Here is a 27,888-nt window from a genome sequence, read left to right as displayed (position 1 = left end):
TGACCCAGGCCAGACTCACCACATCTCCCATGAGCATCACAGCTCAATATATCACAGCAGTCACACTGACCACAACTCAACTATGCAACACTTTTGTGTGTCCTAGTCTGAATATAAGAGATCAGTTTCGGTAAGATTATTCCTGTCATACTTAAAACACAGCAGCTGCACACACACATCAGTTCTGGTCTGCACACATTTAAATAGTTTGATCATCGGGCAAAGGTTAGTATTTCCCTCAAGGCCAGCAGATTTTGTACGCGTGTGTGTACGCATGTGTGTGCGTATTAAAGGACTAGTCTGTTGTCCCCAGGGGCTCAGGGGCCAACAGATGCAGTTAGACATTTTGTGTGTGTGTATGCGTCCTCAGGATGCTGGTCTGGTATGGGTCACTAACGCAGGCAGATAAATTGTGTGTGTGAAATGTCCTATGGGTACCAGTCTCCTCGGCAAGCAGATGTCATGACGTGTGGAAATCTTTTAGCTGAGTGTCATCTATCGAGTCCACTGACGATATGGTGATGTGAGTGTATGAATGTGTGAGGTCAGCGCATATGTTCTCTCAGATTGGGATTCTAGATGGACATCGCTATGCATTCAACTATTTTTATATGTATGTGTGTGAGGATGCAAGAGTTGTATTTTCTTTGTTAAAAGCTTTAATACCCTGTTTCAATTTAGTTATCATTCTTCACAACTTAGCTGGACGCTATGGTGCTTAGGAGGGAAGAGGAAAGTCTGTATGCCTTATTGCAGGCCTGTATGCATGGACATATATGTTGATGGGGATCTGAGTTAGATATGGGGTCATAAATATGGATGTATGCATGTGGAGTGAGGGGTGTTCTGAAGTTCCCATGCTCCTTCCATGCTTGTGTCCTACCCCAAGGGACCACCATCCCCCAAACGCACACGTTTGAGACACAAATCAGTCATTGCCCATCTGCAGCACACTGACAATAAGTCAACATGCACACATGCAATAATTTAATGAAGAGACAGATGCAAACACAAATGTATTCTCTTACTCAGATTATAAGATTCCACTGTCTTGCAAAACATGGGCATGAGAATTATTGATGTTTAAGAACTTCTGGGTTTTTCAAACATGTGACAAAACATTTCCATAGTTTCAGCCAACCTTACATTTAAAATCTGAAATAATTACTAAAATGTTAAAATTGAAACTTTACAAAACTTAAACAAGGGTATAGTCAAAAGTACACTAGAACTATTTGCTTTCCAACATTCTTCAAAATATCCTTTTTTGTGTTCAACAAAACAAAGAAATGTACAAAGCAACGTTTCCTACAATGTCAACTAGCCAACTGTTTGGTTACAAGCATTCTTCTAAATATCTTTCTCTTTGTTCATCAGAACATCAACTTGTAACAACCTGAAGGTGAGTAAATAAAGACAAATTTTAAATGTTTAACTGTTTCTTTAAGAAAGACATGTCAACTCCATCTCCCAAATAGTTACATTTTTAATGTTAAATTAATAATGTTCGTGATCAAAGATCATATTACTATTATGCAACATTTGAAAAACTAAATTTAATAGGCTACAACAACACGATAAGTTTCAAGGTAAAATATACTCATTTTGTGATAAAATAACTGAAGCCTGAGGTTGTAGCACATAAATATCTAAAAACCTGAAAGGTTAATCCATGAAACATTCATGTTTTCATTCCTGTAGTTTGTTCGCCTCATGCTTCACAAACCTGTGGACATATTACTTCTTATTTTGTGAAGACAGCTATCAAGCGTGAGTTTCAATTAATCGGAAATGAAATTAAAGTGTGTCCACAAACTGTACTTATTTACCTACTTATATACCTAAGCATGCTTAAATCCTGCTTTGGAAACTCTCTCTTTAGAAAAGTGATCCCCTGTCTCTCAAAGATGCAGATGTCAGGGGTCCCAAATCCTATAAGAGGTTTTCGGCTGGACCATGTGTGACCTGCTTTTCATCTAAAATAAAATTAGCGCTTGCCAAATTCTTGCATGGCATAATCAGTGTATGTTTGTGTTTAATAATGTCTGATTTAGATTATGTTTTACTGTAAAAAGCTGCACAAAAACATTCCTAAAATACAAAAGTTGTCGTTTGATGACTCTGAGGCATTGACTTGTTTTATAATTGACAGTAAATGCAAGAATAATTATGAATGAAACTAAATGGCGTGATTTGGTTAATAGCACATTACTTTTATGTTTACCTTTGAGATGATTTTCCAATGTCCAGTGCATTCTCATTATCCACAGAACCACAGCAATAATGTAACATCTGGTGCAACATTCACACTACAATATTTCTACTGTTGATCTCAAACTCACTCAAATTATTTACTGGTGCATCGCATAAGACAATTGGAAACAAAACTATGTTTGCAGACACCCTCCCAGCACAAGTTTTTGTTGCATAGGCCTACTGATTAATAATAGGCAACTGTGTAAAGTAATTCACATCTCCACAGTCCCCGGCAGACTGTTGTCTGCAACTTGTATATTTGATTTTCAAGTATCTGTGGTCTTTAAGGAACTATTTGCAAGGCCTCGTTTTAAATATATTAAAAGAGATGCATTATGGTTATGGCTCATTGAAAGAGCTGTGAGGCACGCGTCTCTAATTACCATAACAACAGCACAGCCAGCACGAGTGTGACCGACCTCCTCAAACACACACGCGCGGTGCGCACACACACACACACACACACACACACACGCACGCACACACATCACAGCTACTGCTCTACTTCACAATCGTATTATAGGTTGTATTGAATCGCAGATGTTACTTTTGATATTTCCTAAACTGAGCGTATACGTATAAACAGTTAAAAAACGTTATAACGAGGATGGTGTAGCTGGAGGTGTTTTGTCGACCGCAACAGATGCCGGTTGGGTGCATATGCGTCCGGGCGGTTTGGGGCGGACAATAAGTGACCATGTGCCGCCTGTTAACATACAGCTGTTGTCGCTGACCCACACAAAAGCGTCATGATGATATACCCCCACCCATCATCCAGAGCAGGGCAGTCTGCGCGTCTCTGCATGCAGCACTGCACAACAAAAGACACACACACGCACACACACACACACGCACACACAGAACGGTCCACATTAAACTTATGGCTTCCCCGGCCCCGGCGGCCCGCACGCGCCAGTGGATCAAGGTTGTGTGTGTTGGGGAGGGGGGGAAGAAGATCTGAAAACTGAAACCTGCTCGGCAAAAAAGTACAACCTACTATTCACTTAAATCCACATTTTAATGAACATAAAAGCTGTTTACAATTACACAATGTAACTTAACACAACAAATAATTAATTCACAAACTTCAAACTTCTAACTTTCCCAATATCTATTGTTCTACTTATATAACACATTACTACATTGCTATATAAAGACATTTGAATTCGACAAGCAAACAAATATTTTGATTTATTCATTACCCATTTAATAGGGGGACTAAAGATAAGCAATGTTTATTTTTTTTGTATGTCACACACTGTTTTGAAAAGTTTCGTCACTTACTTCAGCCACTTTGTGCCCATCTGGTCTAAATACCTGTCAATACAATCATCTGTTTATGCAAACAGCAAAGTGGCCAGCTTTAACCCTATCTCAGACCTCATCAGCACCGCTGCTACATCGAGCAGATCAATTTAATCAGCCCAATATTAGGCCATATGTCCCCTCTGACGTCATCCGGAGGGGGGCGAGATGTATATAACGGTGCCTATTCATCAAGACATTCAATGAAGACGAACCGCACCGCGTTCAAGAACGGAGTTGAGAGGGCTGTTTTCCTCGATCGCACATGACTTCTATGGACGTGCCGAGGATTTAGTAGAAAGTTTCTTATTTATTTATTTTCTGGAAATCTAAACACGAGGGAGTTTCGAAAGCAACGGATGAAGATACTTGCGTGAAGTTTTGGATTAACTGGGACACTGCAGGATGGCGCATCTTTCTTTGTATGGTCTTCTGTCTCTGTCGCTTTTGCAGTTGGTAAGGCTCGTTTGATTCACATGCTCATCTTTTTCTTTAATAAAGTGATTTGTTTATTTTTGTCAAAATAGTTAATATTCACCTGTATAATACTCTATTGTTGGACAGGTGGCTTCATCGGGAGTGTTTGAATTGAAAGTTCACTCGTTCATTACATCAAGGAGATTTTGTCGGAGAACTCGAGATTGCAACATCTTCTTCAGGATTTGTCTTAAGCATTCAGAAGACGTGATCTCCGCCGAACCGCCGTGCACTTTCGGAACCGGTCAGACGAGTATCCTCCGAGCGGACCAGAGCTCTATAGCCAACAGCGTTGCCATCCGCGTCCCTTTCCACTTCAAGTGGCCGGTAAACTTTTTTGACGTTTGTAATATTATAAACTGGATTAAGTCTAGCAGACAAGTGTTATGTATTTTGATGTATTTAATGAGATGGTCTATATGTAGGCATAATAATAATATAGATATGCCAACATCAATTGTATTACTGCATAACATACACAAGATGTCCTCAACCAACTACATAGTACAGGTAAACAACCGAAAACAAAAGTTTACATGTCAGTTCATTAGAAATAGATGTGAATATGATTTTGAATATGATATTTAATTGCTGAGATGGTATAGCGCCTCAGTTTCATCATCCTGCATAAGCAAAGATCAAGTGACCAAAGTTGTGAAGACCTGCTCTAATCTTGTTTTAATAATCTATTCTTCTTTTTAGGGGACATTCTCTCTTATTATTGAGGCATGGAATCCAGAGTCTCCTAAAGAGCATCATGACTACACAGGTGCGTCACCCTGTTTCCAAGATTGTCAGGATGCCAAGAATCAGACGATACCTTACTAAATTACAATTTACATTATACAATTAACAAATGGATTATTTCTTCATACCTTTTTCTACCACAGAGAATCAAAACAATCTGATCAGTCGTTTAGCCACCCGGAGACGCCTGGCAATCGGGGAGGATTGGTCTCAGGATGTTCATTTTGGCGAACAGAGTGAGCTCCGTTACTCATATCACGTTTTCTGCGATGAGGGCTACCACGGCGAGGCCTGTTCAGATTACTGCCGTCCCCGTGATGACACACTGGGACATTATACATGTGATGAGAATGGAAACAAGGAATGCCTGGAAGGATGGCGGGGAGACTACTGCTCTGACCGTGAGTGCCACCTGTGTGTTTAGCTTTGTGTGTCAGCTGTCTGTTCAGTCTCGCGGGACAACATGTCTGGACTGAAAAGTAATAGCCCTTCCTGATTATTCTGTATTTATATGTGAGTGAATATGATGGTGTGTGTGTTCAGTGTTCGATCCTGAGCAGCAGGGAAACATCCCCCTTATCTAGTTCTTATGTCTGTGTGTGTCCCTGATGGAAGCTGAGCAGCCTCTCCAAAGCTTCTGCACTTCTTTGTTCAGCAGAACAAAGAAACTCAACGATACACACTCTCAAATAATTGTGTGTGTGTGTGTGTGTGCGCTTGTCCACAGCTCACATACAAAAGAGTGCATTACCTCTGTCGGCTCACCAGCTGCTGGCCCCAACACTTAACACACCCATTCATCTGCCCTCTCCGGGGGGCGGGGTTTGTCTGTGTGTGGTGTGCCTGACCCCCCCTCTCTTTCTCTCCTCCCACAGCCATCTGCTCCGCCGACTGCAGCGAGAGGCATGGTTACTGCGAGTCACCTGGTGAGTGCAAGTGTCGTTTGGGGTGGCAGGGGCTCTCCTGCAGCGAGTGCGTACATTACCCGGGCTGCCTGCACGGGACCTGCTCACAGCCGTGGCAGTGTGTGTGTAAGGAGGGCTGGGGCGGCCTCTTCTGCAACCAGGACCTCAACTACTGCACCAACCACAAACCCTGTGCAAACGGCGCCCCCTGCACCAACACTGGACAGGGAAGCTACACCTGCACTTGCCGGCCAGGTTACGGTGGCACAAACTGTGAGCTGGAGATCAATGAGTGTGACTGCAACCCCTGCAAAAATGGAGGCAGTTGCAATGTAAGTCGAACATCATATGACATTTATTATGACATTTATGGTCTAATGCGTAATGTTTGGAGGTTCTATTGACAGAAATGCAATATAATATACATAACTATGTCTCCAGAGGTGTATAAATACATCACATAATGAAGGGTTGTGTTTTTATTACCTTAGAATGAGCTATTTCTATCAACATACACCACGGGTCCCCTTTCATGGAATTTGCCATGTTGTTTCTACAGTAGCCCTAAATGGACAAACTGCTATAGTGCGCTTTATGTAAATTCGTTATCTACTTATGTAAAAAATACGAAAACATTTTGGTTCTGTGGTTAATGTCATTAAAATGATTGCCATTATTTTGGTTAGTTGCCTATAAATAGTCTATATACCTAATTTTAGGTGCATGGGGGGCAGATCTGCACAATTTTAGCTTTGAATGCCCCCTAAGGTTAGATTATCATTAACAAAATAGGGTGTGTGGTACAAAATGGACAAAAAGCTGTACTTTTAGGGTATTTATTGGACAAAATTGTTTGGGGAAAAAGGCAAAGCTCAGCATATCAGGAAATAGTCTGATGTCACGCACCACCATATATGGAAGGTCATATACTGTATATACTGTTCCGGGTCCAAACGCTCAATAAGATGCTATAGGCAAACAACAAAAAATGTGAGTATACACTAATGGCAAGCAGTAAAACTATCGGAAACCACAATCCTAACCTTTATCTCCGTAACAAAATCCCACATGGCCAGTCAGTGATTCATTTTTCATAATTTATTCAAATATTGATGTTTGAGATTATTTATGCCTGGAGCCTGTTGTGTATACTGTGAATTATTAAATGCTCCGCTTAAATATGTGATCTGAGTAAACAGTGATCATTAACAGCTGTTTAAGCTGTAGCCCTGCTTGAAATGAATAGATGCTTGGACCCGGAAACAGTATTCCTTTCATCACCACTTAACAACCGAAAAGGTTTTATTCTAATATTCAAAAAGTCCATAGAAAAACTAAAAGCTCACATGAAATAAAGCAAATAGTTTTATCTGTTATTCATATTTGTTGTCATTCTCTTGGGTCTATGTCTTTATAAACATTCCACATTTATTTATTTAGAATATTAAGTTTCTGGTCACTTATGTACATTTTAAATAGATGTCACTTCTTCATTATCTTTTCAAAAGCCAGTAAATTCAGATGATCAGATGTGCTTTATTTGCAATTTTCAAAAGTAAATTTTTAACTCTTTAATAAATGTATTTTTTCCTTCTTTGTAGGATCTGGAGAACGATTACTCCTGTACGTGTCCTCAGGGATTCTACGGGAAGAACTGTGAGATTATCGCTATGACATGTGCAGATGACCCCTGCTTTAACGGAGGCACATGTGAGGAGAAAATCACTGGTGGCTACGTCTGCCGCTGCCCCCCAACCTTTACTGGATCCAACTGTGAGAAGAGACTGGACCGCTGCAGTCACAAACCATGTGCTAATGGTGAGATACAACTTTTTTGTGTATAACCCTGTTGAAAAGTAACGGTGATCCCCAGCAGTATCTGCAAAAGGGAAGTACAAAAATTCTGTTCTCTTTGGTTAGCCAGCTTTTTTTGAAAGACCAGCAATTTTTTATGTGACCTAATCATTCATTTGTAATTGAAGGCTTATTGAACGAAACAACACTTATTCCACCACACTCTCAGGATGATGTGTAACATCTCCTCATCTACTGTATACCTATACTCTAAGGCAACGGTGTTGTCTCTTTTGTTGAAGGTGGCGAATGTGTGGATCTGGGTGCTAGCGCTCTGTGTCGTTGCCGCCCTGGTTTCACTGGCTCCTGGTGTGAGACAAACATTGACGACTGCGCCCGCTATCCATGCCAAAACGCCGGAACCTGCGTTGATGGCGTAAATGACTTCTCCTGCACGTGTACACTGGGCTTCACTGGTAAAAACTGCAGTCTCCGAGCAGACGCTTGTGTCACAAACCCATGTCTACACGGGGGAACGTGTTTCACACACTTCTCAGGGCCCGTGTGTCAATGTGTGCCTGGGTTCATGGGGCTGACCTGCGAGTTCCCTGTGCAGGGCGGTTTGGAGAAGATGGCCCCTCGGTCTGCACAGGCCTCCTCTTCAGCCATGGCAGTGTCGTGTGTGTTAGGTGTGCTAGCTGTTTTTTTGGGAGTGTGTGTGGGGCTGGTGGTGATCAGGAGAAGGAGACATAGGCTGCGTAGACAGCAACTGTGCGATTCTGTGTTTAATGATTTGGAGACAGTAAATAATATGGACAGACAGCATTATCCCTATGACAGAGATTCATACAATCATTCTGTAGGTCAGGTGAAACCCACCAACACGGAGGGCAGACTCAGTCTTTCATTGGCCGGATCCAACACACTACCTGCAGGGCAGGACTTCCTGTGGAGTGCTGGAGGAGGGCTCAGATGAGTGTGCGTTAATAGCGAAGCTATACACAAACTCTCATATGCATACACATGAGTAGCTGACAGAAAATTATATTGGAAAGCTTATGTGTCCTGTTGTGTGACATGCAATACTTCATCTACAGCTATATTAAACAGCAATTTGCAACTTCATTGATAAATATTATTATGAGACTTTATATTCCTTATGAAAACCTACAACAGGTGTCACACGACAGCCGACAGGATTATTTAAAAAAGTTCATGAAAGTAAAACAATGTTTAAAATGGGGAAGAAAAATTGTCATGTATGTACAAAATATATGTCAACTGCTCACTTATGAAAGTACACGCATGAACACATAAAACACAAACACGTCAGACACACTCACATGCAGGGATTAAGAATTTTGATGCAGCACTTGCTTTTGTCTTAATTTTTTATGAATGAATGGATTAACGGGTGAATGAATGCATGAATATGTATTTACAACTGAATATGGGATTGGACCTTTACCATCTGTATGGGTGGACGACTCTGTAAACCAAAAACAAAGAAACTAACATGCACACGTGTGCTTGGTCTCTGTGAATATAATACAGACCGACAACTCGACTGCTTTAGGTTACAGAACTCTATTTACAGAGAATTCATATCTTTATAAAAAGATCAATGGATTAAAATAACTCTGTAACAAGAGAAGTAAATGAAATACCTCTATTCAAAGAGACACAAGACAAAAGTAAAACAGAAGAGCTGGTTTAACTGCATTCCAGTCTGGGCTCAGTCTGTATAAAAGTAAAAAAACTGTCAAAGACTTTTTTCTCAGAAGGATAATAGTTTAATTTCTTTATTTTTACTATTTTACCGAAGGTTTGTCAGAATGTTTCACTCAGTTGAATCTGCCATGTTGTCATTCTAACAAAATAGAATAAAAATATGTAGAGAAAGGAAGCCAGCAGAACACAGTCAGGAATATGTTTAAACAATGTTCTTTAGACCAAATGGGAAGGTTTTGCTCCAGTTTTGTATTGCGTATTAAGCAGCGTGTTTTCTTCCTCTAATGAGATGGGGATCTGTTCGTAATCTGATGTTAAATGACATAAAATCAGATTTTTCAATTGAGTTTATATCTAATGAATGTTTATTACTTTTGCCTAAGTTTACACATGAGTTTCTATTTTGCATTTTTGTACTTTTGCTTTCAATCATGGTCATGTCTTTGTAAGAATTTATGTTAATTTATTTTGTACATGTACTTTACTTTAATGAAAATCCGAAATAAATTATATAAGACACATATAGTTCCTTGTGTTCTGTCTACAGATAACAATTGCCTTAAACAAATGAAGAGTGTATTTTCAAAAAGATAACATCAAGTCATCTTTTATTGTATTTTATTGTGTTAGTTTTGTATTATTACTTAATCAAAACAACCCAACTGCAGTTTGATTTTTAAGTATTATTATTTTATTTCTTTTTAAACCAGAGTTATCTATTTTTGCAAATGAACTTTTCAAAATATTATAGGCTATACAGATTTTCCTTTATTATGTTATTCATACATTTTTTCATCTTAATATCCGTTTCTAACAATTAAAGTATCAGATAAACTAGTGCTGACTAAGCGAGCGTCCCGTTACTACAAATCTCCAGTCCAATCATCTCACAGAGCTCAGGACAGTTTGGGCTCCGCTCCGAGCGCTCGCTCATTCCCCGACAAGCGCAGGCTGGTGAAACATGGCAGAGGAGACACATGCCAGTCATTCCCCGGATTTAGAAGAGATACACGATTTTCATTCTCCAGATTTAGGTACCGCTCGAGAGCACTCGTTGCACCTGCAAAAAAGACAAGCGCGGGTTACGGTCAAGTACAACCGCAAGCAGCTTCAGAAAAGGCTGGACGTGGAGAAATGGATTGACGAAGTGCTCGAGGAGTTGTACGAGGAAAAGGTGAGTATTCACGTACAGGTGTGTGTTGACGCTGCGCCAGAATTCACAGGCAGTGTAGATTGATTAGATGTGATGCATAATAATGAAAAACACATCAGAGGTCATGCACGAGGAAATGTCGTACGTTATTTTGTAAGTTTTGACTGCTGAAATGTTTCACTTCCTTCTCCAAAATATTGACCACACTGTAATGAACTAATATACAGCTCTCAAGGAGATTCAAGATTGCACATTCGTCTTCGTCTATATTTCTTTAATGGGATAGTTCACCCAAACATTCTGTCATCTTTTACTCACCCCAGGTTGTTCCAAACCTGTATACATTTTCTTGGTGTCAGTAACCAAACAGATTTCATCCTCCATTTACTGCCAAAGTAGGGAAAATAAATACTATGGGAGTCAATTGGGGAAGAGATCTGTTTGGTTACTGACATTCTTCCAAATATCTAACTCTGGGTTTCGCAGAACATTTTTCATTTTTGGGAGTGAAATTTGAGTGATTAATGTTGTGAAATATAAGATATTCAGATATAGATGTTGACTGCCCATAAAAGGTTAGGAAGACCAGGCCTCAGGATGTAGGCTACCGGGGGAGGTCCTGCTTGCTCTCCCCTAAATTACAGAGGGGGATTACTTGGTTCTACTGCTACCATACATGGACACCCCCAGAGAACCAGTCAGTAATGGTAACAACAAGCCGGAAAAATTAAAACATAAGCTGTTTGGGTTATGAGGCAGTCCCACAGTAACACAGGACAGTGATGTCCCGCTGGAGTTGTGTTATGTGATCTGTTATCTCAATTTCCTTTCTGCTTTTGGGATTCAGCTGATGTGCTGGAGAAAGTTTTCCACAGCGATTATGGAATAATTGAAACTTTGAGATGCTTTCAGGGATATCTAATACCCTGAGCTCTTGAAACTTGGAGAGATACGTTACAGTGAGGACATGTTGTAACTTCAGCAGTTGAGCCATAATGCGGCTAGATAATATTTGTCACATAACATTTTTGAGGGACATATTTTGGTTTTAAATGATGAAGGAAGTGTATATTAAAATAACTTTGTTGTTTGTTTATGTTTGAGGACATGCCAGAGGAAGTGAACATTGATGAATTGTTGGAACTCCCAAGTTATGAAGCAAGAACACAAAAACTACAGGTACCATAATCCTCTCTTCTCATTTACACTAAATCCTGTAGGCCTACTTGTGTTTCTTGGCACATTAGTTTGAAGTCCTTATAATTAAATAATTGGTAGGTTGCAAGGTCTATGAGTATATTGAATGAGTACTGTATTTTAACTTTGTAATGCTGATTTTTGAAAGATTAAAAGGTTTGGTTGTTTTACAGGTCCTTCTGCAAGCCTGCACCAGCAACACTGAGGTACACTCTCTATCTTCCTCTCATTCTTTCTTTCTACCTCCTCGTTTCTCATTCTGTTCTGATTATACTTTAACTTTTTCATTTTGCTCTCTATTACATTTATTTATTCTCAGTACCCATCTATGGTCTCTCTCTCGCTCTCTCTCTCTCTCTCTCTCTCTCTCTCTCTCTCTCTCTCTCTCTCTCTCTCTCTTTCTAAGGGACATTGCAGTGGCTGACACTCACTACCACGTTTTTCTCATAATAGCCATTTGTTCTCTTTCTGTTGTGGTCTAACCCTCTCTCTCTCCTTGTCTTTTTGCCCGCTGTTATACAAAAGCATTCTTTCAGTACGACTAACAATCTTTACTCTGTACTCTCTGTTTTTTGTTTAGTGTGTACATGATTGTTACACTATTGTGTGTGTGTGAAGTGCAGAGTGGCGCCTGTGGGTGTATCGCTGGGTAAGCTAGGGCTGAGGTGCTGACACATCATGTAGAATCAGTGAGGATGGAACAGACCACTTAAAAACCCAAACTACACACATAGAACACACTGACATCTGAAGAAACATATTCTCACAATTTGATTGTGAGGCTAAAAACATATGCTGACCAGTACACATACACATATGAACAATGTATTTATTTGGTGCTGTTTTTTGCTTAATGTGAATTGTGAGGGTACCAAACTTATGCTAAGATTCTAAGAAGTTTATGTATGTGTCCTGAGCAGCAACATTTTTTCACCAAGGCTTATATGTGTGTGTATGTGTTCAGGGCTTCATTGCAGAGTTGTTGCAGAAGTTGCAGGGTCTCCATAAACAAGACGAGTTGCAGAATGAGGGAGTAGAGCATCCTTGCCTCCATACTTACCCTCATCACCATGGTAACATCCATCATCACAGTGACAACCATCAACACCGAACCCATCAGACACTCTGATCGTATCCCATAACACTGTGGTCAATGGACTGAGCTGACTAACACACAGACTCTGAAAACACATAGGATATCTATGTTTATGTTTACAAATTTCAACGAGTAGCAATTAACTAAATTGAGGATGTGAAATAATCACCATCACTGCTGGCATAAATTAATATATGGTTATGTTTGCGTTGGCTGACTGTCGTTTAATTGACTGTGTTGATTCTCACTGTGTAAAGCTAAATCTAGTAATATTGATTGTTATAAAGGAATCTTTTCTTCACATTAATATTCTTATATGCCATACCCTGAGCAGTTGTTTATGTATGGCAATATTAACAACTTTATTAATATTTACGAAACTGATATATTTGATTGAATAAAAGGTTAATAAAAAGGTAACCATTATTTTGAATTTCCGTGGTTTTATGGCAGAACAGTCGATGTTCATGTTAAATATGCTGTGCTACAACGTAGCGTCCACCAGAGGGCAGAAATAACACACAGAAGCAGAGACGCGTATGTAGACACGCACTTGAAATAAATAGGTCACCAAGTGCATTCAAGCTCCGAAATCTCTTTTTTTTTCTTAAGCTTTATGTGAGGATCAATTATCAGTGTCTCCTTATAAAAATATAAGAGTGGAAGTCGTGTAAATCTGGGAGGGCTTAAAGGTAAAATTATGAAAGACTTTTTCATATTTGGGTAAACTTCAACACTATATTATACATGTTTAGAAAATTACATTTCTCTTTCCTTTTTGAGAATTAAAGACACGTTTCTAAACGGCTGTTTAAAATAAAATTTCTTTGCACATCAGTTTTTTTCTGAGTTTGAGTTTTATTTGGTCAAAAGGGATGTGTGGAGAATGTCATTGACTGCATGAGGTTACTTCCAGGGAAAATTTATTTTTAGTGTGAAAATCCTTGATGTCATTTTTGACCAATTTGATCGTCAAATTAATGCCATTGTAAAAAAAGCTTTTACCCTCTTAGATCTATATCTAAGTTGAAGTCCATCCTTTCTTTTGAGGACTTGGAGAAAGTTGTGCTTGTGTCATCTCCTTTGGATTATTGTAACGCATTGTATCTGGTTGTGAGTCAGGCCTCTCTTTTTTGCCTGGAGCTTGTTCGGAATTCAGCTGCTAAGCTTCTAACAGGTACCAAGAAGAGAGAGGACATTACATCTGATGGTTCCTCGATCCCGCTTAAAATGCAAAGGTGATCGAGCATTTCCTTTTGCTGCTCCAAGGCTTTGGAATAACCTTCCTCTGTCAAATCTTCTACACTTCAAATATTTCAGAGTGCGCTGCTTTTGAAAATGTCTTTTAAATGTGTTCATTGTTGTTGTGTAGTATATGTTTAAATGTTGTTTTTCTGCTTTTCAGTCTTTCAGTACAGCACTTTGGTTTCCACTTTGTGGTATTGAAAGTGCTTTATAAATTTTTTTGTGCATGAACTGTTGCATTTAATTTAATTTAATTTACACAGAAATTGTATGGTGGTTCATGAGCTGCGGCCCAATTCATCTACATACTATGCACTAAAAGTATGTTAACTTTTTGTTTTGGAAAACTATATGCAAATACTGGGAAATATGCATAACTGAAGTGACAATTGTTGGCAAGATACAAACTGCATATTGCAGCTTTGCTTCTTTCATTATATTTTTTATTTAATGTATACTATCTCTACGAATGAACTTACTAATTCAATGAAGACACTAATTTGATTCTTTTATTTAAAGCTGTTTATTCACTATGGATCTTACATCAAGTGAAATCAAAAGGCTCTATTGGATTCCTACTTTGTGAATGGCTGTATACGCTCCTTAAAATATGCTTCACAATGCCAGATAAGAACCTTCGACATCCGGAGAACAAATGGTTTTTGTGATGAAAATAATTCTAATAAGGTAAGAAAGAGATGTGTACACGTGTTGCATGTGTTCTGTTTGTGTGTGTGAAGATTTGTGTGTATGTATGTGTGTATGTTTGTTTAGGGAGGGTGTCTCTTTTTCCTGAGGAAAATGCCTCATCATTTGGTAGCAAAGTGAACGCTGCCTCCGACATTCCAGCAGAAGGCCCCAAAATCTTGGAGAGTAAAACACACACACATACACGCATACTTTGGCTCTGTATCACTAATAGGCTCTTTATATCACTCACAGACGCTGGGATGGATTTGCCCTGAGCTGACTGCCCACTTCAACACAAGGTAAGATATGTGGTGCTGTATGTTTGTTTAAAAATAATTTATTGTGTTTTTTGTAGTCAATGAAATAATTGTACATGATTTTTTACAGTTTTCTGTCTTAATCTAGCTGGTGCATTTCTCAGATCATTGCTTCAGATGTAAGGTTTGAAGATTTTTAGAATTGAAGTGAAATTTTAAGTATAGTAGATCTTTTTTGTATATAAAAGTCACCACAAAAAATATATAAAAATACAAAAACAAAATTTACAAAATCAGAAATAACATTCTTGTTTATTGGTATTTTATATATTTCCATCGTTTGACAATATCAGATTCACATAGCTGTTCCCTGATTTTTAAACAGCTATTTAAACGTTTTTGTGAAAAGATAAAGATGATTATAAAAGTTAAAAGAAAAAAAATTTATTATTACTTTTTACTGTCATTTAGCAAAATTAGCCTTACAATACTTTGTGTAAACATTCTGGCAAAAAATGGTCAGGCTGACTAATCATGCCGTAATGTTAAATTTAACGTAATTCTATGTCATTTATTATGTATTTTATATAATTTTTCTTGTGTATAATAATATATAATTTGTTTCTCTTCTCTTATTGGTGATACTGAATTGTTTTACAATAATGACCAAATCAAAACACCTAATGACAAGGAGACAGTTGCATAAACCGTGTAGTTTTACAAGTCATCTGATTGTTTTTTCTTCAAGACTGGTCATAACTTCTTTACATCAGTTACATAAAAAGATAGATTGGTCTAATTAAAATCTAACAAGTAAGACTGATTAGTCCTAAATAATTGCTAGTCAGTGAAACTAGTTGTTAAGACACAGTCCTAACTAAACGACCTTATACAAGTGGCATGTTGTCCGCTCTGTTTTGGCTAAATAAACGTATTAACCGCAGTAGCCAGAAGAAAAGCTTATGTTTATGCTGCAGAGTGCATGTATGAACACAGCCCGTCCTGACATTGCTTTTTATGTAATTAACTTCACTTGCAATCCAAAATGTATCATCCAATAATTGTATTAATTCTCTATGATTAACAGTAATTGTGAGGGGATCTTTATTCTTTGCTTGTTAAATTTTTGTCTCTCTTTCTTTATTGCTGCCAGTATAAGAAGTAAAACACCGACCAAGCTTTCACTAGGGATGCTTTAAAATGAAATTGGGTAAGAAATATAAGCATATCTGCAAAAAATTACAACTTAATGATAATGGGTTATCATCCAAAATCTTTAGCACACCAACATTTTGCACAGATTTAAAACATCTCAATAATGAAAAGCAAAGATTCTAAAACTCAAAATCAAAAAAGGTCGACCACTGCACCACCGCAATGAGGTAGCCCATCTTATTTCAAATATCATCAGGAATGTTAAAACACAATGTTAATTTGATGAAAGTGTCTGCCATCTCTTTTTACAATTTGTCACATGCAGATTGTCTGTAACAGATGCACGTCTAGATTGTGGCATTTTTGTTGATGCACCATGCTTCATTGGTCCTGTGAGAGACATTGCAGAAAGAAAGTGAATGTTTGTTGTTTTTGCGTGTGCTTGAGTGTTTATGTTCTGAGAAACCCTGAAGACAGGAAACTATTCTGAAACATCTGGACCTGAGATTTGATTAGAGGTGCTTAAAAATTGCAAACGCATAGACAAACACACACATCATGATGTTAATGCACTCCGCTCACCGGAATACGGAACAATGAGAATTCAACAAGGCAAAGTCATTTAGTAGTGACCTGATAAAGGCGGTTTGAACAGGTTTCAACTCTGGTTACCTTAAAGCAGGATGAATAGTGGACTATACTTTTGATAAATTAACAATACTTTTATTTTTAGACTTAGATTTAACCCTAAATTAAACTAAACTGAAATCGGCTGTTCGGTGAAACAACTGTTCTTGGAGTACTGTTAGAGAATATCTATTGCAAATGTATCATGGCTTAATGATCCAGTGTATGAAATTTAGCGACATCTAGTGGTGAGGTTGCAAATTGCAACCAACGACTCACTCCATAACTTCCTTTTTGAGCACTACGGTGGCTGACACAGAATTAAGATGTCCTCACATTTTTGATAGTTTGCCAAAAGAGATAACGATTTACGTAAAAGCTATGTAGAGCTGTTTGTCTGTTTCAGGCTACTCTAGAAACAACATGGTGAATTCCATGTAAGGGGACCTGCGGTGTATGTAGATAGAAAAAGCTCATTATAATGTTATAAAAACATTTATTTTTCATTCTGTAAGGTCTTTATACAACTCTGACGACATAGTAATGTATTGCATTTATGTTAAAAAAACAAAAAAAGTATGTTACGCTGTTATGGTTCATGTATAGCTCATTAAAAATGAAAGTAAATGCAGTGACCATTTTGTCTTCTAGTTAACCAGCACCAGAATGCCCATCCTCAAGAAGCTACCCGGCAGGCTCAAGGATACCCAGAGCAATGGCGATCTCGTTCAAAAGAGTAAACTTGGTAACGCTGAACTCATCCTAAACAGTAACCATAGCAACGGGGAGCTCATTCTGCCACCATCCGATCTCAATCCATTTGAGGGGGCATGGGCAGGCAAAGGCTGGAATAATGAAGACAGTGGAGTTTGGGAAAAGGGACAAGACTACCAATCTCAGGTGAGTGAGGCACTGGAGAATGAGGCAAACGCAGAGCAGCGTGGAGGGTCGAAGGTCACCGAAGGATCCAAGGAAAAAAGAGGAACTTTGCAACGCATCTGTGGCTCGTCACCGCTGAAGACCCTAGGAAAGTTAGGCAAGGGGCTTCGCATCACCGGGAGGAATGTGTGGGGTGCTGCACCTTCACTACGGAGCGCTACTCTCCCGGCAACACCTTCCTCAGATAAGAAGAAAAAAAGGAATTATAGAAGAGCCTCAGAGGAGATCATGACTATACTGAGGTGAGAGTGTAAATGTGTGTTGTCTTCTTGACTTCCTGTCGGTAGAGCATGGTGTTAGCAAAACCATGGGATTCATGGGATTGATGTAAAGATGCATTGATTCTAAATGTCTCCACCGATACGATAACCAATTCAGAGTTATCTGCCAATACCGATTCTGAAGATTTAATTAATATTTACTAACTTTCAGAATTGTATTGGCCTAATTCATATAATGACTATTAATATTGAAAATGGTGTTTCTTACAATTTCTACACAAAGAGAACAAAATCATTGCTTTTTCCTGTCTTTGAATGACAGGATATATCGACTGTTTTTAAACCATTGGCTCATAGCCGTCGCTTTTACCGACCGATATCGATTATTGGCCGAAATATCGGTGCATCTCAAGTTTGATTCTCAGAAAAATACATGGACTGATAAAAGTTATCCTCAGTTTGACTTAGGGTCTGTGAATAAAAGATGATATGTATATGACCATACATGTGGATCCATTATTAAATAAGCTGAACGTTGTATGTTTTCCTCTCTTTAGGCTGGCAGGTCGGCGTAAAGAGAGCGAACGCAGAGACAGTCTGCCTACTGGTGATCTGAGCACTGAAAACGATGAAGACAGTCGCAGACGTCCCTCGTTCCTCCGTATGGTCAGTCTGAGCAAGCTCAGAAGAGACTCGCTAACAAACCACAGCTCCCAGGGGTCCGAGCAAGAGCTTGTGGAGGAAGAACAGCCAGTCAAACGCAGGGAGCCACTATCAGGTAACCGGTGTACTTGTTTGTACTTTTTACTGAAACGTTTTTATGCTTACATGTCAAAGGTTTCAATGTTCAACCCTTAATACATTGGTTTAACGATCAGTTACATGTCAAAAGTCTCAGTGAGTCATCGGCCAATCAACAAATACTTCTGCAGAGACAGGAAATTGCACACCTTCCTTGTGTGGCAGATCCTACCTGATAAGCCCTACACTGAAAATCAGAACTGTGCACAGCCTGTTCTAAAGACAACAACACACAAGTGTTCGAACACATGGCTCCAGCAAAAAACAAAATTAACATCTCTCTCTTATCAACTTTTAGTGTTGGAGATCTTGCAGTTGGTTAATCAGCGAGACTTGCTGCTTGCCGACACCCACATTCAGGAGCTTGAAAGGGAGTGTGAACTTGACCCCTCCCTCTTGACACAAACCACACCCACTTCAACCACGCCCAGCAATATCACTACTCCCACGTTGACCTCATCTCCTTGGTTCCCCCTGCTGGCTGGTACAGGCAGTGATGATTCCGGTCCAAGCATGTGGGACGCCGGGCTACGCAAAGTGAAAGACGTGGAGCTCCTTTACGAGGCCCTTCAGAGAGAGATGTGGGATGTGGTGAGGGAGTCGCTACGGCAACCGTGCACCGGACCTCAGCTGGGCCTTGTGGTGCTGGTCATACAGCAAGAGGAACAGGCTGACAAGGTCTGGGCCATGCATCAAGAGGCCCAGTCCAACCTTCAAGCTGAAGATCATTCTGAAGACCGTCCCGTCTCGCGTGAGGGCGCACGACCATCCAAGCGACCCAGGAGGATGCGTCAAAGGTGGGTGGAGGCAGTCGGAGAGGCAGCCGACTGGTGTCTTCCACAGCCGGGGGGCATCGCTGCAGGTCAGATGGGCATGTATTTGGAGCGTTTGAGGGGCAGGGTGGTGGAAGACATGGACGCAGCACGTCGCAATGTGGTGGCGGTGTATCCTGAGGAGTTTGCCGTGTTTCAGGTCTACATGCAGAGTTATCACAAGGCTGTTGCCAAACGGCTGAAGAGCATCACTTGTGGACCCATTCAGATCACAGATATATACTCGCTGCTGGACTGGATCTACAACATTTACAACAGGTACATGCAGGCATACAGGAGCGTGATTGCGACGTGATGTGTTTTTTTTCAAACATCCTCCCTTCAGTCTCTTTCACATAGTTATGTCTAATCACCTAGTGGAAGAATTTGCTCAGGTCTATTAATAACAGCTGCATTGTTTATCATAAACAACACCGCTGCTGAATACCTGAGGGGATTACTGTACACAAGAAAACAACACAACTTCACACAGTTTGTGATTGTGGATACATAAAACGCTTGTCTATACGCACGTACGCTGACATTGTGAATTGTCACAGGGATGTCTTGGCTACAGTTGGAACGATGGGCACCATACTGTGTGAAGCTCTAGATCCTCTTCTGCCAGATGATGTCATAGATCGGCTGGAACAGGACTGTGTCGACACTGTTTGGGTAACCTTAATTCAAATTGTCCATCAATTACTAACATCAGGAAACAAACCGTTCAAATAACTCCCATCATGCTCTCTGTGCTCCAGGAGAAGTTGACTACAGAGTTGTCTCAGGTTTTGGAAGACGAGGAGAAACGTTGGGCTCAGACGTTGCACATTGAAGAGTATCAGTCTGGCCTTGCCCGATCGATTATACAGGTAAACCAAACAGCATCAATGCATTAAAAATTAATCAGTGAACGTGTTTATTTGAAAGTGATGCATGCTTTCCATTTTGCTTGTTTGCTTACGAACTATATGTTGATGTCTATATGTCATTGTGCCTTAAGGGACAGTTCTTCTCCAAAATGAAAATTCTGTCATCATTTACTCACCCTTATGTCATTCCAAAACTGTATGACTCCTGTTTACATTTACATTTACATTTATTCATTTGGCAGACGCTTTTATCCAAAGCGACTTACAAGAAGTTTTATACAGTGGCACATTACTGCAGAGCAATCAGGGGTAAGGTGCCTTTGCTCAAGGGCCCTTCAGTCATGACCTGCTGGCACTGAGATTAGAACCGGCAACCTTCTGATCACAAGCCCAACGGTCTAACCATTTGGCCACAGCTGACCCACTGTTTCTTCTGCATAACACAAAAGAAGATATTTTGAACAACGCTGACAACTAAACAATCTGGCAACCATTTATTTTCATTGTATGGACACAAAACCACAGAGACATTTCTCAAATATCCTATTTTGGTTCACAGAAGAAAGGGTCATACAGGTTTTGAATGACATGAAGGCGAGTATATGATGACAGGATTATTATTTTTGGGTGAACTATCCCTTTAAAACATCTTTGTGAACATCTTTTTATATTTATCATATTTCTTTGTTTCTCATTATGTGTGTTTCAGAGGCTAAAAGTAGATTTGGACAGATCAACAGCTGTCAGCCAGCCATTAGGAGCCCGTATTGCTCGCTGCACCTTGAATGGACTTGCAGATTTTCTGCACAGGTGAGATGGAAGTGCAGAGTGTATCAGGGGCGATTCTAGGTTTTCAATGTTAGGGGGGCTCAGTCTCCAATGAGGATATATTTAAATTAATAATACTGTACATAGCCACTCTCTTAGCACCACATACTGTTTACATTACTAAAATAAATAATTCTGAAAGTATATGCAGATTAAAGACAAGTTATTTAAATTAATATCACATTAATTGATCGATCTGCAACATTTATATTCAAAGTGACAACAACTGTCACAAATCCACATAATAAATGTCACAATCAACTGCTGAAAAGAATAACTACAGTTATACTCAATCTGCCCGTCGTCTTAATAAAAAAAAAAACAGCACATCATCATGAATGACACATATCTGTGCGCAGCAACATCATCATGCTTGTTTTCTAAAGTATGCCGTCATTGGTGTGACATGATTTTATTTTGTTAAAGGTAACGTAAACAACTAGTTAACAGTGTGACGAGGGGTGAACGCAGACAAAACGTTTAACAGTGGATGAGAAAGGGTCTAGTATTGCTCCCGCATCATATTATGTAAGCTGCATTTATAACAAATAATGGCAAAGATGCAGATGTCATGACATTCAATGACATTCAATCCACTCTGTGCTGTTATGAACTGAAGAATGCGCTAAGTAACGTAGCCTACCGCTGTTTTCATAATGAGAGTTTTAAAGGGAACGATAAAATGATCTCGAATACTTTTACAGACTTGCACTTACAATAATTTAGCTAGAACTTTAGGGGGGCTTTAGCTCCCCTAAAAAGGGCTTAGCAACGCCACTGGAGTGTATGATCATTAACATATGATGATATTGAAAGTCATATAGAAGTATATAAAGAGTATAGTATAATAGTACGTAAAAACTAATAGTAGAATGTTTTGTAACTGATTAATATGATTATTGACAATTAATGACTATCCATCAGTGGTATTTAGACACTTCAAAAGCTCCAGAAACTTGGAATATATATATAATAAAATAAATATATGTTTGGTTGTATTTCAGTTTCCAGAGAAAGGTTGAGATGTTCCACAACACACAGTCAGAGTGTGGGGATGGTGGGGATGGTTATGTCTCCAGGACAATTGCTCTTGTCAACTGTGTTCCACCATTCAGGTTTTTCATCTTTATTTAATATATCAGTCTAGTCCAATCTTTCCCAACCTGTAAGGATGGGCGATTGATTTGAGAGGTGTAAGAAAAATAGTCTTTCGTTTTTTATAAATGTGTTTTTTGTATGGTCAACGTTTAAATTTTGATAAAGGGATTTTCCTGAGGGGAAAATGGTTTATTTCTAAGAATCACCAGGCTTGATATCATGTTTTACTTTACTCTGAATATTAATGTTCTAAATTGTATTATACATATATAATAAACATTCATAGTATTGTAAAATAGTTGCATCGGAAACTAACATACAGAAAAATATCTATTTTATAATTATTGGCTAATTGATGAAAAAGTCTTTAAAAATACTGCATGTAATTGACAATAAAGACTATGATTTAAGTAATGTAAGAATGTAAGTCTGTGGGATTTTAGAGTTATGCTGTTTTGAACTGTGTAGGAGTTTTGTCGAGCGTTGTCGTCTGTGTGACACTCTCGGCAGTGAGGACGTCTCTCAGCGAGCTAATTCCTCTCTAGAGCGGATTGTCAACCAGTCTGTGAGAGTTCTCGCTGACATACTGTTTGAACATATCAGGGTGAGAAACAAGTACACATTCACATTCAGCCCACATGATATGGTTCTCAATGGTTTTATTTATAATTTTTCTGACATGATTCCAGCCATTCTTTGATAAGCTAGTAAAGAGGAAGTGGCTGGAGAACACCGAGTCCTACGAGAGCATTGAGACATCCATTAAACAGCACTTTAAAAAGTTTCGCAGAATGGACTGCCCTCCATATCAGGTATGACCCACGTCCAAAATACATATGCTCTTAGACACACATACTCACCGGTTGGTTGACTGATTGTATATTTGATTGACAGACATTGGTGAATGAGATGCACAGGCGGGTCCTGGTTGAATATGTGCGTGCCATCATGAGGGGGCGGGTCATCTGTACATCACTCAAAATGAGGAAGAGAGTGGCCTTCCGTCTCCAAGATGAAGCCAAACAACTCAAGGCTCTGTTTAAAGATCTGGTGAGAGGCTCTGTCATGCAGTACTTTTAGTTTCAAATGTGTTAAAAAATTATAAATTAAAAATATTTAACATGACATCCTGTTTTTCAGGAGTCAAATGCATCCTGGTTGGACAATGTGATCCTTCACCTGGCTGACATCATAGTGCTGGAAGATACACCCTCTATTCAGATGGAGGTTGGAGTTTTGGTGAAGGAGTTTCCAGATATACGGTAAGACCAGCGGACAAATAAAGAATATTTCCATGAACATTTAATGATTCATAAGAATGGCAGTGGTTACTAAGGGATTCTGAGGAAAGGTCAGGCCTCAAGAGGAATTTACAATCACTAAAGCTGTAAAATGAGAAAAGGATGCACATTTCACATTTAAGACCATAAAGGAAGGAAAGCTTTATGTTTATTATTAGTTTTAATGCACTCACATAAAGCAGACATTCTAGCTTTTAGTATAATTTTTTTATTAAGTTGCAGGTTAGTTTTTTAAAACTGCACATTTTTCTAACTATACATTTTTTACAGATAAAGAATGTACTAGAGGATTATTAAAATCGAAAAAGTGTTAGATGTAGAGTAAAGGCTTGCGAAGCGAAAGTCATATGTTTACGAGTCTAAATGAAGTCTCAAGTCAATTGCTTTTTTGAGTTCAGTGGGTTAGTTCACCCCCAAAAAACTGTGATCAAAATCCCTTTCTTCTGCAGAACACAAAATAAGATATTTTTATATCCAATGAAAGTCAATGGGGGCCAATGTTGTTTAACTACCATCTTAACTACAATCTTCTTTTATGTACTGCAGAAGAAAGATAGTCATACAGTTTTGTAATGACATAAGGCTGATTAAATAATAATATAATTTTCATTTTGGGTAAACTATCCCTTAAGTCAAATCTTGCAACTAAATCCCACACTTGAGTTTCTGTCTCTTGCACTCAACACTCTAATTTACAGCACTTTTGTCCTTTTACATAACAAATGCATTATTGCAATTTTGCTGAACACTTTTAGACCTGCGGAAGGGTCACACCTGAACCCTGTCGTCTTAAAGTGCTTTCATTCATGAAAAATCTGACTTGTTTCCCTCTCACTTCCGGGTGCAGTTGAGGGCTATTTTTCACAACACCTCGCTGTTTCCTGAGGTCATTCTAAGAATGCCTGTCTGAAAATAGTCACTGAAGTGCTCCATCTCGGTGCCAACTTTCCTTTATGTGGAATGGACCCAGTGGACGGGAGGCAGCAGCAGGCAGTAAACAGGGGAATAGGTGAAATGTGACCCCACTTAGTCCGGTGTTTTTGTTTGGATGTAGAGAGGTGTATGTGTGTGCTCAGACACCGGCTGGCAGTACTCCTGCTTGCTGACGCACGGCCCTCCCCGGTAGACAGGAAGTGGCTCTGGAGTACTTCCTGTTCCTGCCAGGTCACAGGAGACTGACTGGTGCCACGCTCCTATCAAACACACACCCACACAAACTAAAGATCAAAAGCAAAAAGTCGAGGCTTGCAAACTTTTCTTTGTGCTTAGCACTCTTTCCTGTTATTGGCTATCTATGATAAAGTCTGTCACAGATACATATTATCACATTGTTATCTATATGAGGGACAAGCCAATCTTTGCAGTATAGAGTGCTGACTTTGACTTTATGAGCCAAGATGACCAGTGCTGAGGGACGATAGGAATCACGCACTACCTTTTAAGCATGTTCGTGACCCAGTCTGTGAAAACCCAGCAAAAGCATTTTTTTAACTAAGTCATTAGATATATGTTAAGAACATTCGTGGAAATAAACCTTGAAATCTTTCATATTTACTATAGGTCATGTCGTAGATCCACTGTAGCTCAGTGGTTAGAGCATGGCAGGTCATGGGTTCGATCCCAGGGATTGCATAATGCATAAATGTAAAGGTTGAAATCCTGGCAAAATCATATCAGATTCTGAGACTTTAGTCTGGTTTTCAGACTGGATCACACTTGTTTTTCGAAAATATTGTTTTACAATTACATTTTTAAATAAAACTGTTTTACGATATTTACATGAAGAAACATTTGTCCCTACTGTCAGATTGTCTCTTTAATAATAAAAAGGAGCCCTTTAAACAATTCAAACTAAATAGCAGTTTTATTTATTAAGGACTGTTTTGTTGAACATCTCCCCTCACAGGAGGAGACACATCTCTGCTGTGTTAAACGTCCGTGGGATGGTGCATCAGGCAGACCGTCAGGAGATCTTAGCCATCATCCGGGACTTGGAGACCAGTGACATCTCCATTAATCTGCCCAGGGATCGTGCCCTCTTCTCTGAAATCGCAGTGGCCAAAGACATGCCTTGTCTTGGGCTGGTTCTGATCCGCTGCGCTCTGACTGTGTCATCGTGGGTCGGCAGTGCCCGACCACATCGTAAGCACAGCAGAAGGAGCCAGAAAGAGAAGCACGGAGACGGGAGACCACAGTCGATGCGCAGAAAGCATTTTAATGAGCCTTAAAGATGATACAGTACAGCATAACTACACAGCACAGCATTCTGATATCTAAAAGACAAACAACAAATAAAACACAACAAATAAATGTATTGTTTTTATACAACAACATAAGAATGTTTTTATGAGTTTGCATATTTCTACAAGCATTCACTGTTGACATCCCTAAAAGGAAAATGATTAAATGTATTGCTTGGTCTGTTCTGACTCAGTCAGCTCGCCTATCCTTCAGCACACAACTGCAGTCAAATAAACCAGTGGGCACTTCAAAAGACAGGAAATAGTCTATAATTCTCAGGCTTTAAACAGACTGTTAATAGGCTGCTGTGTACAGAGTAACTGGTTGTGTGAACAAACCCATGATTTAGGCAGATTGGCACAGTACTTTACAGTACTTTCTTACAGTGCTTTTGTACGGTGTAAGATGTGCTAAAGCTGAGAATATTAGAAGTAGCTTGTATAGGCTGTGCTGCTCACATCATCAAAACATTCCAAGGCATAACTGGAAAAGCTTAGGCTCTGGCTAAGGAAAGAAAAATGGGTTGTACAAGGTTTTGCTTTGATTGCACAGTTAAAGAGTCATGAAAACAAAATACTTATGAAAAGAAGATAGTCATGAACTGGTAATGATCGCAGTTAATATCTACCAAAGTTTACGTTGGTGACCACCGTCAGACTTTCATAATGGGGATATCCAATCTGTCTGCTTACAAGATGCAAATGCACATTTCTAATTTATTTCCACATACGGTTGCTGCCTAAATCTATGTGTGCTTTTTACCTGCCTACACATGTGTGCCTCTTTTCCAACTTGTACCACACTGAAGGAAACCATTCGGAATTGGGTAACTTGAACAATGTAGTGTAAATGGAAGAGTCTCGCATAGCAGAGGCATGTAGTGATGTCATCGGGTACAAAAATACATACACCTTTCTGTGTCAAATGATGTGATTTAGAGCAAATATTAAAAAAAGTTTAACTTGTTGTTTTGTAACATATGACATGTTAATTCCGCTTTTTCGGAGTCCCTTTAAATGTTTAATCTATATAACTCCAACACTGAGATTAATGATGAGAAATTCTGACAATGTACATGATATGTTTTCAGCTTTTAAGGTAAATAAGAAATAAAGACCCATTGACTGGGAAATAAAGTACATCTAATACAAGTAGAATTTTTGTTGTTTTTAATCTAAAGGGACAGTTCACCCAAAAATGAAAATTCTGTCATCATTTACTCACCCTCTTTGTGTATGACTTTCTTTCTTTCTCAGAATACAAAAGAAGATATTCTAAGGAAAGTTGGTAACCGAACAGCACCCATTCACTTATTTTGCATGGACACAAAACTAATGCAAGTGAATGAGTGTCGGTTACCAACATTTTTCAAATGATCTTCTTTTGTATTCTGCGGAAGAAAGTAAATCATACTGGTTTGAAATGGCAAGTGGAAGAGTAAATGATGACATCATTTGACATAATAAAAAGTGTAAATGATGCCAACCTCAGTCAGAACTTTGTGTGTGTGTTTATTTCTCTTAGGGAATGTTAAACACAAAAAACTTACCCTTCCATTTTTAAAGAGGTTTTTAGATGTCCACTTGAATGGAGAGAATGCATGTGGTTGTTCTTTGAGAGTCCACTGTGGCCTCTATGCATGAAAGGGTTCGAATGTTAGAAAGTTTTCTTTTTCAATTATTCATAAATATGTATAATTTATATTTTAGATGACATTTATTCACTTGGCTTTATTCAGATCTTAGTTCGCGCAAAAAAAATCTGTCATCATTTACGCACCCTCTTGTCATTTCAAACCTGTATGATTTTCTTTGTTTCGCAGAATACAAAATATTAAATATATTTTGAAGAATGTTGGTAACCAGTACCCATTCACTTGTATGAGGGTATGGACGTGTCGTCACTTTACCACGTGAACACTACGTGAGTCCACCAGAGCGCCCCCGTATAGCACAAAACATTCAGCAAAATGACTGCTTTCAAAATTAGGAAACACATTTCCGTGCAACATTTCAGAGTTTCCAGGAACACCTGATTCCTTTGTAAGTCAAAGAGAAGTCGTAAGGATCACCGTCGAGTCGTAAGGATCACTGTGTAATTTCAGCAAATAATTGCAGTTTTAGTCCTGGTTTCTTTTTCC

At 39.1% G+C, this 27,888-nt stretch overlaps 3 protein-coding genes across 5 annotated transcripts; all 3 read left to right on the top strand.

Moving 5' to 3' along the window:
- Window positions 1–3,966: 3,966 nt before the first annotated feature.
- Window positions 3,967–8,460, top strand: dlb (deltaB; the record flags this gene model as incomplete). Its single annotated transcript, XM_079451358.1, has 7 exons — window positions 3,967–4,017; window positions 4,126–4,365; window positions 4,741–4,807; window positions 4,929–5,186; window positions 5,661–6,022; window positions 7,292–7,508; window positions 7,787–8,460. 7 exons carry the CDS (start codon window positions 3,967–3,969, stop codon window positions 8,458–8,460), a joined length of 1,869 nt encoding a protein of 622 aa, XP_079307484.1.
- Window positions 8,461–10,077: 1,617 nt separating this feature from the next.
- On the top strand, window positions 10,078–13,497 carry ppp1r14aa (protein phosphatase 1, regulatory (inhibitor) subunit 14Aa). The gene is made up of 4 exons (XM_079472980.1): window positions 10,078–10,389; window positions 11,473–11,547; window positions 11,739–11,771; window positions 12,530–13,497. Exons 1-4 carry the CDS (start codon window positions 10,177–10,179, stop codon window positions 12,692–12,694), a joined length of 486 nt encoding a protein of 161 aa, XP_079329106.1. The 5' UTR covers window positions 10,078–10,176; the 3' UTR covers window positions 12,695–13,497.
- A 199-nt stretch (window positions 13,498–13,696) lies between these two features.
- exoc3l2a (exocyst complex component 3-like 2a) lies at window positions 13,697–27,237 on the top strand. 3 transcript variants are annotated; one of them, XM_079447385.1, is made up of 16 exons: window positions 13,697–13,899; window positions 14,170–14,227; window positions 14,426–14,593; window positions 14,681–14,895; window positions 17,287–17,816; window positions 18,353–18,573; window positions 18,895–19,687; window positions 19,969–20,083; window positions 20,170–20,280; window positions 20,990–21,090; window positions 22,113–22,223; window positions 22,675–22,810; window positions 22,896–23,018; window positions 23,101–23,256; window positions 23,347–23,468; window positions 25,414–27,237. In XM_079447385.1, exons 5-16 carry the CDS (start codon window positions 17,302–17,304, stop codon window positions 25,733–25,735), a joined length of 2,826 nt encoding a protein of 941 aa, XP_079303511.1. In that variant the 5' UTR covers window positions 13,697–13,899; window positions 14,170–14,227; window positions 14,426–14,593; window positions 14,681–14,895; window positions 17,287–17,301; the 3' UTR covers window positions 25,736–27,237. The 3 variants fall into 3 exon arrangements, with proteins under 3 accessions (XP_079303511.1, XP_079303512.1, XP_079303513.1); XM_079447386.1 differs by lacking the exons at window positions 13,697–13,899; window positions 14,170–14,227 and having other exon boundaries at window positions 14,555–14,593; window positions 14,849–14,895; XM_079447387.1 differs by lacking the exons at window positions 13,697–13,899; window positions 14,170–14,227; window positions 14,426–14,593; window positions 14,681–14,895 and adding an exon at window positions 15,969–16,063.
- Window positions 27,238–27,888: the final 651 nt, after the last annotated feature.

This window comes from Barbatula barbatula (assembly GCF_947034865.1).
Source record: "Barbatula barbatula genome assembly, chromosome: 2".
NCBI lineage: Eukaryota > Metazoa > Chordata > Actinopteri > Cypriniformes > Nemacheilidae > Barbatula > Barbatula barbatula.
Note: the sequence above shows the minus strand (reverse complement) of the source record. Positions and strands in the feature narration are given on the sequence as shown.

Excerpts from the sequence above, each read along its gene's own strand:
- ppp1r14aa (XM_079472980.1), top strand. The coding sequence starts at position 10,177 with ATGGCAGAGGAGACACATGCCAGTCATTCCCCGGATTTAGAAGAGATA. Across the intron at positions 10,390-11,472 it reads AGGAGTTGTACGAGGAAAAG|GACATGCCAGAGGAAGTGAA; the intron begins GTGAGTATTCAC and ends TTTATGTTTGAG. Across the intron at positions 11,548-11,738 it reads CAAGAACACAAAAACTACAG|GTCCTTCTGCAAGCCTGCAC; the intron begins GTACCATAATCC and ends GTTGTTTTACAG.
- exoc3l2a (XM_079447385.1), top strand. The coding sequence starts at position 17,302 with ATGCCCATCCTCAAGAAGCTACCCGGCAGGCTCAAGGATACCCAGAGC. Across the intron at positions 21,091-22,112 it reads CTTGCAGATTTTCTGCACAG|TTTCCAGAGAAAGGTTGAGA; the intron begins GTGAGATGGAAG and ends GTTGTATTTCAG. Across the intron at positions 23,019-23,100 it reads TGGACTGCCCTCCATATCAG|ACATTGGTGAATGAGATGCA; the intron begins GTATGACCCACG and ends TTTGATTGACAG.